Source organism: Coregonus lavaretus (genome assembly GCF_964263955.1).
Source record: "Coregonus lavaretus genome assembly, chromosome: 18".
Taxonomy (NCBI): Eukaryota; Metazoa; Chordata; class Actinopteri; order Salmoniformes; family Salmonidae; genus Coregonus; species Coregonus lavaretus.
In genome coordinates this window covers 26,853,978-26,864,757 of record NC_140005.1, presented here as the reverse complement: position 1 = coordinate 26,864,757, position 10,780 = coordinate 26,853,978, and the positions used below count along the sequence as shown (strand labels likewise).

Sequence of the window (10,780 nt, the reverse complement as noted above, 5' to 3'; positions counted from 1 at the left end):
TTTTTTTACTTCCTCACATTTTAATAAGATGAAGTGAAAACTTACCTGAGTGACGGTCTTCTGAGAGCAACGACTCATCAAATTTTTTTTTACATTCAGCATCACTCCGTCAAGGGAAATATAGTATTCTTTCTAACAAAGATATCTACATATATTTCAGGATGTGTATTCTTGGAAATAATCAGAATTCATTTAAACGTTACAAATTTGAAAACATAGCTCGTACAAAAAAAGAGTGGTCTCTTGGCACAACTTACCCCGGGTATGGGGTAAGTTGTAAGGGACAGGGTAAGTTAAGCAGCCTACACATGTCTGTACTGAAGGAAATATTACCATATCTTTATTACCCAAACACAATCGCATTTTTGTATTTTAATCATTCTTTACACTTTTAACATAGGCCAGGCCCTGTTGTTACCTCAATGTGTAAGACGCTTTGGATAAGAGTGTCTGCTAAATGATGTAAATGTAAAAATCCCAGCAATAATGCCTTGCATTGTGCTTGGGAAGAAAACACTTCAATTTGCTCAACTTGCCATTGGCTAAACATACCCCAAGGCAAACATTTTGACTATATTAGCCCACACAGCTACTATGATGCACTTTCATGCTAGGTTTAGGACCTCATATTGAAGCTTATAGAGACCCCAACTGATGTATAGATCAATCTTAAAATGATCAACTTTGGTTTAAATACAAGCATCATGAAACCTCTAACACAATACATTAATTTGACTTGGTGAAAAGTAGTTTTTGGGGCCTGACTTGCTCACCAGAGTAGTGTCAACCCTGAATAAATTGTGTTTGTAAATTATGAACAAAACAAATCTGAACTCAAGCGCATATTTAGTAGTCCTTATACATTAAAAAATTCATAAATACAGTGGTTAAGTAGATCACTGTAAACAGTGAGTGCAAGTTGTACATGTAGGCCAATACAGTAGCCTATCAACTCACTGAACAAGAAAGAGCCTTCTATCACAAACTAGATTTAAAACCGTATGAAGACAGGACTCAAATGATGTATAGATGTACATTTCATACTTAAATGTTGATCAATGAAAGTGATAGATATCCTTCCTGTCTAGATTCATGTTGGGTCTTGGCGTGAAGCGGAGCTGCAATGAGGCAGAGGGGCTCACGGTCTATGTGCCAGAGAAGGCTGAGGTCCAGGTTCAGGGTGGGTCTTACCTGCCTCACCTGCAGCAGCGCCAGCTCGTGCTCAGCCTGTGCCTGGACAAGCTACAGTGCAGTTAAACAGGAGTGGAACTCAGCCTGCACCGTTCAGTGCTGCTGGTGAATACCTTGAGGCAGATTCAACAGGACATGCAGAGGGAAGGGCCAGGTAGTCTTGACCTGTCAGCCCAGTCATTCTCCCCTGATGCACCTGCCCACATACCTGGCCTCTCAGACTTGCCTTTTAATGATGTCCACCATGATTCCCTCTTCGGTGACAGTATTTGGGAGGAGGACGGGCCACTCACCTACCCAGGGTGTGCTGAAGGAAACAGGCTGGGTGTCTCCTCGCCGCACCACATTGCCTACATCTCCCTCACAGGACAGCTCTTCTGGACACCCCAGATCCTAAAGCCCCTCGGCACACCTTTGCTCTTCTAAGAGCGAGATGCCAAACTCCCTGGGCTGCCTCACGGACCTTGCCCTGGATGGCATCTTTGAGGACATTGACACCTTCATGTACGACTCCTCTGATCTCCCCTTTGCCTGGGCCGGCTACCTGTCCTGGGCCAGCGAGGTGTCCCCCTGGGGGGACGAGGGACTAAAGATATGCTCCAGTATTATCTCGGTCAGCACGTTACAGCGGTGTCTGACCGACCTCAATGATCTGGACCACATTATGGAGATTCTGGTCAACTCGTGATACATCAGGGGTCATGACCTGCTTGTTAAGGATCTGGACATCATCAGGATAACCTGGCTTGGTCCGGTTAAGAATTGTAAATGACAATATATATTTTTTACAATGTGGATGGTATTTTTGTCATACTAGAGTGGTTTTATTCAGGTGACGGAGACTTGTGTATCTACTGTGAACAGAATGTTCACTTTTTTAGGGAGTTAGCAGAATGTAAGAAAAATATGCAGTGTCTTTTAGTGCTTGTCTTGTTATATAATGCCTCTTATTGAAATTGTACATTATCTTTGCATTTAATCTAATTATTCCAGCACTGTAGGTGTAAAGTCTGCCTCTGCTTTTGAAAAAATATTGAGTTCTTCTGTATAATCAAAATAAGTTCCTTGTTCTCATAGCAACCACTTTTCCCTTTAAAAAACAATGCCTTAAAGACTTAAAAGAGTTCTGTAGAAATTGAGTATTTGAGTTACAATATATCCATCCGGTGGAGAGCTGAGCAGTGAGCGCCTTCCTCCAGGGGCGGACTGGGACAAACATTTGGCCCTGGCATTTTAGACAACAGCCCACATCACCACTGACACAAAATATGCAGTACACTATAGTACAACATTTCTCAACTTCATCATCACGCACAGCCTTTTATCCGCAACAAGTCAATTTGATGGAAACTCCTTGGAGTTTTTAAAGCTGATTTTTGAATATTCACATTAAAATCTGTCGGCAATTGGATGGAAACCTAGCTACTGTGTGTGTCTTTCTCAGTTTTCTCCCTACCTCAACTGCACTGTCTTCTGTAGCAGCAGCTGTCACAGCACTTGGACCAGCAGAACCAGAACTTTTAGAAAATGAGTTGGTTAATTTCACACATTTAGCAGGTGTGGTCTCAAGAGCCTTTCTTTGGTCTAACTTTTTTCGGCACCACCTTTCCGTTCTTTACGAGCCATGATCTGGGCTGACTGATGACAGAGTCAGAGCAGGTCTCTTTGCTGATGTGCGTTTGACTTTGAACGTGAATTTTGCGCCACCTCAGCTCAGCCAATCAGAAAGCCGGGCTGGCCCATCTTGCTAGGGGGATCGGCCGCTGCCCACTGATCAGGCAAATGCTCAAATATATTATGACAATAGAGATATTGCACAAATATCATTTGAAAAAATCTTAACAGGCCCATTGGCCGCCTGCAGTCTCCCTTAAAAAAAGTATACTTTATATATATATATATAATCAATAATATTTGTATTATTATTAATTTATTTTGACCAGCCCACCCAACGAAAAGATGGTCCGGCCCATCTGGCATTTGCCAGATGGCCAATGTGCCCATGCCTTCCTCTGTTAGTGTGAGTGACATATAAAGGCACAATACAACCCAGGATCATCCTTCCTTCCTCCATGTCCCTTTGGCTTTTTTCCGCCACTGCACTGCAACGAGATGTAATCTAAATTCACTCTGACATCCCGCTAGTGCTCTAGCTGAGAGGAGATAGTAAAGAGAGGGGGAGAAAGAAAGAGAAGGATATGGAAAATAAGAGGGGGGAGGGAAGTGTAGGTCTACATCACTTGTCATGTAGGAGGGGCCTACTTGTGAAAAGGTGATGGTTTTGCTCTCAGTATTTCATTTCTATTCATAGATTCAACCTGCCAGCCAATCAAGTGACATGTGGGAGGAGTGTGCTCCTCCACTAAACCCCTGTTTTCTCTGTCTGGAAAAGCAAATTCTGGTGGTTGAAATGGAAGAGAACTGTCTGAGATGCAGTTGTAATAACCTCTCTGTTATACTGGTTTGTGCTGATTAGCTTCATGATACCCTGCAGTCTTACTTACAAAACAGCCAATCACATGAAACATGTCTGTGGTTTTGAGTATTAAGGCAGGTAAACAAAACACAGAGGACCAAACTAGGGAAAGATTAAGAGGTGGAGGACACCAATAATGTGATTCCATAAATAGTTCAAGCACAAGCAATCCAATTTTCCATAAAAATGTATCCACAGTGGGAAGATACACCCAATTACTTTTTTTGGGGGGACCATGCACTGCTCTAGATTTCAAGCCAGGTTTCTACAGTGAGACTTAGAGATGGGTATTCTACAAAACAAAAAAAGCTTTTATGTTTCTTGAGGTGTTCATTGTTTTGAGGTGCAGGGTCTGAATACTTAAGTAAATAAGGTATTTCTGTTTTTTATTTTTAATACATTTGCCAACAATTCTAGAAACCTGTTTTTGCTTTGTCATTATAGGGTATAGTGTGTAGATTGATGAGAACATTTGTTTAAAAAAAATTATGCATTTTAGAATAAGGCTGTAACGTAAAACAAAATGTGGAAAAAGTCAAGGGGTTTGAATGCTTTCTGAATGCACTGTATGTTTGCAAAATGGGGTTTAGGACTTATGAGGAAGCCAGTATGCCCTCTAGTGGAGTGCTGTGACTGACTTCCAAAGTCTTTCCACAGAGTTGCATTGTTCCCTATGCTCTTGACAATAGTGGTATAAAAACAACAGGTGTTACACAGAATAAATCACTCAGTACATTTATAGTATCACTGCAACTGCACTCCGTATCAAAATATTATATATAAAACTAGGAACACGCCTGCAAACCAAATACACAATATCATAGAATGTCTTGTTTACAATCTGTATAAATAAAATGTTGCGAAACGTTAATACTTTGTTCTCACCCGGGTAACAACCCAACCCATTTCACCCATCTACAACAGTACAGTAGGGCTATGCTATGCTGCATCTTCATCTTATCCTTCTCCATAGTTCAGTGCAGGAGTCTTCTTGTGGTGCTGAGGCTGCAGCCGGATGCTGCATTGAGTCAGCCACTGCTGGGAGATCTGGTAGAGGAACGCTGGGGTGTCACCATGGCAGGAGGAGGGGGCCAGCAGCTGAGTGGAGGGAGATGAGAGTAAGGCCAGAGGTTGGGTTAGAGGTTACAGGAGTGCTCCCTGCCAATAAGAGTAGAAAGACACCCAGACAGGCCTGTGATGCCCACTTCCTAAAAAGGAGGAGGTTCCCCCCCAACACACACACATATGCATGTACACACCTTGGTTTTGATGAGAGCAGCAGCAGGGGGGCAAGAGGTCTCCTCTGTAGTTTCTTCATTGTCTTCCAAAAAGAGTGACTCACACTATGGAGGGGAAAGAACACAGATATAGAACCCTGATATACAGCGCCTTCAGAAAGTATTAACACCCCTTTACTTTTTCCAAATGTTGTTGTGTTATAGCCTGAATTTAAAATAGATTAAATGTAGATTGTGTCACTGTTATACAAACAATATCCCATAATGTGAAAGTGGAATTATGTTTTTATACATTTTTACTAATTAATTACAAATGAAAAGCTGGAATGTCTTGAGTCAATAATTATTCAACCCCTTTGTTATGGCAACCCTAAAATAGTTCAGGAGCAAAAATATGCTTAACAAGTCACATAATAAGTTGCATGGGCTCACTCTGTGTGCAATAATAGTGTTTAAAATGATTTTTGAACGACTACCTCATCTCTGTACCCCACACATACAATTATCTGTAAGGTCCCTCAGTCAAGCAGTGAATTTCAAACAAAGATTCAACCACAAAGACCAGGGAAGTTTTCAAATGCCTCGCAAAGAAGGGCACCTATTGGTAGATGGGTAAAAAAAAGCAGACACTGAATATCCCTTTGACCATGGTGAAGTTATTAATTACACTTTGGATGGTGTATCAATTCAATCAGTCACTACAAAGACACAGGCTTCCTAACTCAGTTGCTGGAGAGGAAGGAAACACCTCGGGGATTTCACCATGAGGCCAATGGTGACTTTAAAACAGTTACAGTTTAATGGCTGTGATAGGAGAAAACTGAGGATGGATCAACAACATTGTAGTTACTCCACAATACTAACCTAAATGACAGAGTGAAAAGAAGGAAGCCTGTACAGAATACAAATATTCAAAAACATGCATCCTGTTTGCAATAAGGCACTAAAGTAATAATGCAAAAAATGTGGCTAAGAAATTAACTTTATGTCCTAAATACAAAGCGTTATGTTTGGGCTAAATCCAACAACACATCACTGAGTACCACTCTTCATATTTCCAAGCATGGTGGTGGCTGCATCATGTTATGGGTATGCTTGTCATCGGCAAAGACTAGGGAGTTTTTTAGGATAAATATAAACGGTATAGAGCTAAGCACAGGCAAAATCCTAGAGGAAAACCTGGTTCAGTCTGCTTTCCAACAGACACTGGGAGACAAATTCACCTTTCAGCAGGACAATAACCTAAAACACAAGGCCAAATATACACTGGAGTTGCTTACCAAGATGACATTGAATGTTCCTGAGTGGCCTAGGTACAGTTTTGACTTAAATTGGCTTGGAAATCTATGGCAAGACTTGAAATGGCTGTCTAGCAATGATCAACAACCAACTTGACAGAGCTTGAAGAATTAAAACAATTTATAATGTGCAAATATTGTACAATACAGGTGTCTTACGTGCAGAACATGAGGCAGACTACTTGCCAAATATATATTTTTTTCCAGTGTGGAATCTTGGAGCATCATCTAGTGCAGGAGTTCCTTAAAACATTTAAATAAAAGGGGGGGACCCCCCCGCCAACCCTCGCCTGTACACTATAGATGGCTCTGCTGCAGAAACTTGTGTGCATGTTTCCCCTGGTGTAACACTGAAGTTACTTGAAAAAATAAATAAAAATGGTCTGATTTGTTTCATATTCGCATAAGTTGTAGCTTAGACGCTATTTTACATCATCTGAGGATTTTGTGTTGTGCCCGCCATCAGTTGAAACACAACATGCTCTTGAATACAGGGTGGGTGTCATGTTTTGGCTGATAAAATTGGAATCAAATTGAAATGTCAACTTTCAAATGGTACCACAAAGATGGTTCGAGACCCACACATCAGATAATGTTGACTCGAATGGGAATATCTGTTGTTTTAAATTATACTGTCAATCCTCCATAGGAAACCAATTGAAATCATAGAAATATAGATAATAGAATAGAAATGACAATTTAAGTTTACAAGGGAAGGGTCCTGGAGTATTGAAAACAGGGATGCCAATAATATTGACCCCTATCTTTTAGGGTTTGTTTATTACTTGTTAAAGAAAATCTCTTTCTCCGAGCAATTGTATTAGTATAAAATCATATAATATTCCATTTTTGGGTGGCATACAATATAGCTCAGTATGTTTTGCTAATCTTTATCAACGGTGCCAATAATTTTGTACCTGACTATCTTATTTCCTATTAATAACCCACACAAAGTAAAGACATTCATCCAACTAGGCTGGGAGGTTGTATTCATTTTAAGGACCCCATTCTCCTCTTTCTCCACCTACCCATCTCACCTGTTCAGAGATGCAGTGTGAGGGTGTGATTCTGAGGGCAGAAACCATTCTGCTGTGGCTGTGGCGGTGTAAGCTGGGCTTTGGCTCTGACAGCCTCAGCCTATTGGGCTCAGCCAACAGATGGCTCCACAAGCTGCCACAGTCACTAAGCACGAGAGAAGAGGAGGCTTAAACACAATCTCACGGAACACAGAAGTGAAGCTTCATACATATACAGAGGCATGTTTTTAGAAAAAAAAGAAGATAAATTAGACACCATATTGTAGCTGTTGGTTGAAAAGGCTGTGTGTTTTCTAGCAGCTGGGACAGAGATCGTACAGTACAGTTGGCCTCTTCAGATTCACCCAAGACCTGGAAGCACTCCTGGAAAACTACACATGATTTCTTCACATTGCCATTCTCCAGCTGTATAGAAAAATATATCACATATATCATATTATTATTATATTGTTTTTATATTAGCCTACATTAGGAAAATAGAACATTGGCAATTAAGACAGCTCCTTTATAGGTCATAATAATAATTCCCTCTTAAGTAAAGTAAACTTGGAATGATCAGAAAGATTGGTGCACTCTCACCTTTGTTGAGAGTTTAGAGATGTCCATGTCCATGGGTGAAGACAGAGATGAAGATCTTTCAACTGCATCCGACTTGTTGCCATTACAGGCGGAACTCCAGTCTCCAAATGCACTGTCCACCTCGGCGTCATTCTGTTCCCAAGCAGTTTGGACAGACCAGTCGACGAAATCCCCGCAAGCAAAAAAGAATGGTTCCTCCATTGAACGGGTAAGTCTGTTTTAGGACAAGGATCAGATCATGGAAGATATTATAATTTATCAGTCCGTCCACATCCACAGACGTCCCCAACTTCTGGACTGATCAGGCAATGTGATAATAATAATTAGTAGGCCATCAGTGACTTCCCTCTCTCTATTGTTATAATTCCCTGTGCAGCCCATATACTTACAGTGCCTTCGGAAAGTATTCAGACCCCTTGACCTTTCCCACATTTTGTTATGTTACAGCCTTATTCTAAAATTGATTAAATTGTTTTTTCCCCCTCATCAATCTACACACAATACCCGATTATGACAAAGCAAAAACAGGTTTTTATAAATGTGTGCTAATTTATAAAAAGAAAAATACGGAAACCCTTTACCCAGTACTTTGTTGAAGCACCTTTGGCAGCGATTACAGCATTGAGTCTTCTTGGGTATGACGCTACAAGCTTGGCACATCTGTGTTTGGGGAGTTTCTCCCATTCTTCTCTGCAGATCCTCTCAAGCTCTGTCAGGTTGGATGGGGAGCGTTGCTGCACAGCTATTTTCAGGTCTCTCCAGAGATGTTCGATCGGGTTCAAGTCCGGGCTCTGGCTGGGCCACTCAAGGACATTCAGAGACTTGTCCCGAAGCCACTCCTGCTTTGTCTTGGCTATGTGCTTAGGGTGGTTGTCCTGTTGGAAGGTGAACCTTCGCCCCAGTCTGAGGTTTCCGAGCGCTCTGGAGCAGGTTTTCATCAAGGATCTCTCTGTACTTTTCTCCGTTCATCTTTGCCTCGATCCTGACTAATCTCCTAGTCCCTGACGCTGACAAATATCCCCACAGCATGATGCTGCCACCACCATGCTTCACCGTAGGGATGGTGCCAGGTTTCCTCCAGAAGTTACGCTTGGCATTCAGGCCAAAGACTTAAATCTTGGGTTCATCAGACCAGATAATCTTGTTTCTCATGGTCTGAAAGTCTTTAGGTGCCTGTTGGCAAACTCCAAGCGGGCTGTCATCTGCCTTTTACCGAGGAGTGGCTTCCATTTGGCCACACTACCATAAAGGCCTGATTGGTGGAGTGCTGCAGAGATGGGAGAACCTTCCAGAAGGACAACCATCTCCACAGAGGAACTCTAGAGCTCTCCCTTAAAAAAGGGGTCAAGGCCCTTCTCCCCCGATTGCTCAGTTTGGCCGGGCGACCAGCTCTAGGAAGAGTCTTGGTGGTTCCAAACTTCTTCCATTGAAGAATGATGGAGGCCACTGTGTTGTTGGGGACCTTAAATGCTGCAGAAATGTTTGGGTACCCTTCCCCAGATCTGTGCCTCGACACAATCCTGTCTCGGAGCTCTACGGACAATTCCTTCGACCTCCTGTCTTGGTTTTTGCTCTGACATGCACTGTCAACTGTGGGATCTTATATAGACAGGTGTGTGCCTTTCCAAATCATGTCCAATCAATTGAATTTACCACAGGTGGACTCCAATCAAGTTGTAGAAACATCTCAAGGATGATCAATGGAAACAGGATGCACCTGAGCTCAATTTCGAGTCTCATAGCTGAATACTTATGTAAATAAGGTGTTTTTGTTTTTTTTCTTAATAAATGTGCAATAAAATCTAAAAACCTGTTTTCGCTTTGTCATTTTGTGGTATTGTGTGTAGATTGATGAGGATTTTTTATTTATTTAATCCATTTTAGAATAAGGCTGTAACGTAACAAAATATGGAAAAAGTCAAGGGGTCTGAATACTTTCCGAAGGCACTGTATATAATATGGTGTAACCTATAATAGAGGATATAACTGAAAGGGCAGCCACGACATTAAGTTAATTAGGCTAATGATAGCCACAAAAACATAAATGTGTGCATATTAAAACGATAATTATCCAAATCTGATTAATAAAACAAGAAATACGGTACATAACCTCCACATAATGCTAACCCGTCGTTAGACTGAACTAATTTGAAATAACCCTATTACAGTGTATCGGATAGGTCTACATTGTTAGATCCTACGAAGTCTAACTGAGAGACCTCTAAACAGGCCAAATATTCCTTACCGGTGGCGCGTCTGTAACAGGTGAAGTTTCTAAGAATCCGGAAGGTGATAATAAACAATAGCCTATGCCGCGTTCAAAACAACTGGGAGCACGGAACTCAGACATTTCAGACTTCCAACTTCAGTGCGTTCAAAACAACTGAGAACTCTGAAAAAAACGAGCTTCGACTGGGAAAAATAGATTTGAACGGTCATCAAATTCGGAATTCCAACTAAGGAACTCTGGCCTCTAAAGCTCCAACTTTCCAACCTGAAGATCAGTGACGTCATTATTTAACCTCGTATTTTTCTGAGTTCCCAGTTGTTTTGAACGCGGCACTACTTCCCACTGTTTGGAGCCGATGACGAAGAGATTGCGTAGGAGCCCAGAGCTAACCATACCTGACGCAGGTGCATTGACAGCGAAAATCTAGACCCAACTGAAACCGACAGAGGGCGCCCTAAATTCTAAGATGTGTGTTTTAGCCACAGTTGTGAACCAGTGGCCTACCTGACAAAGTAGTAATTCATTATCAAGACATGACCAGACAGGCCCAACATTAACATTTGACCCTCCATAGGGAGATACTGTATATTATTTAAAATGACTGATGATTAATAATAATGTAGGCCTACAAGGACAGACCTGTGTTGGCCCCAATTTGGTAAAGCAATCAAGGACTTTTACTGTGTGTAAACATGTATTTAATTTCATTTAATTCAGTTTGCCCTGAGACA

The 10,780-nt window shown here is 41.5% G+C and overlaps 1 protein-coding gene and 1 pseudogene across 2 annotated transcripts; one reads left to right on the top strand and one right to left on the bottom strand.

The window, feature by feature from the left end:
* Positions 1–1,092: 1,092 nt before the first annotated feature.
* On the top strand, positions 1,093–1,879 carry LOC311145614 (cell division cycle-associated protein 4-like; annotated as a pseudogene). The gene is made up of 2 exons: positions 1,093–1,493; positions 1,591–1,879. The product of its transcript is annotated as a cell division cycle-associated protein 4-like (transcript).
* A 2,182-nt stretch (positions 1,880–4,061) lies between these two features.
* LOC311145404 (uncharacterized protein) lies at positions 4,062–10,120 on the bottom strand. Its single transcript, XM_084181632.1, has 6 exons — positions 10,065–10,120; positions 7,820–8,033; positions 7,497–7,645; positions 7,241–7,385; positions 4,927–5,010; positions 4,062–4,765 (listed from the first exon to the last, which is right to left on the bottom strand). The coding sequence occupies exons 2-6, from the start codon at positions 8,018–8,020 to the stop codon at positions 4,625–4,627; spliced, it is 720 nt and encodes a 239-aa protein (XP_084037758.1). The 5' UTR covers positions 8,021–8,033; positions 10,065–10,120; the 3' UTR covers positions 4,062–4,624.
* Positions 10,121–10,780: the final 660 nt, after the last annotated feature.

Bases quoted from the DNA above. Each gene is read 5' to 3' on its own strand.
- LOC311145404 (XM_084181632.1), bottom strand. From the start codon at position 8,020: ATGGAGGAACCATTCTTTTTTGCTTGCGGGGATTTCGTCGACTGGTCT. The intron at 5,011-7,240 runs GTGAGATGGGTA...TCCCCTCCATAG, and splicing joins CACACTGCATCTCTGAACAG to TGTGAGTCACTCTTTTTGGA. The intron at 4,766-4,926 runs GTGTGTACATGC...CCCTCCACTCAG, and splicing joins CTGCTCTCATCAAAACCAAG to CTGCTGGCCCCCTCCTCCTG.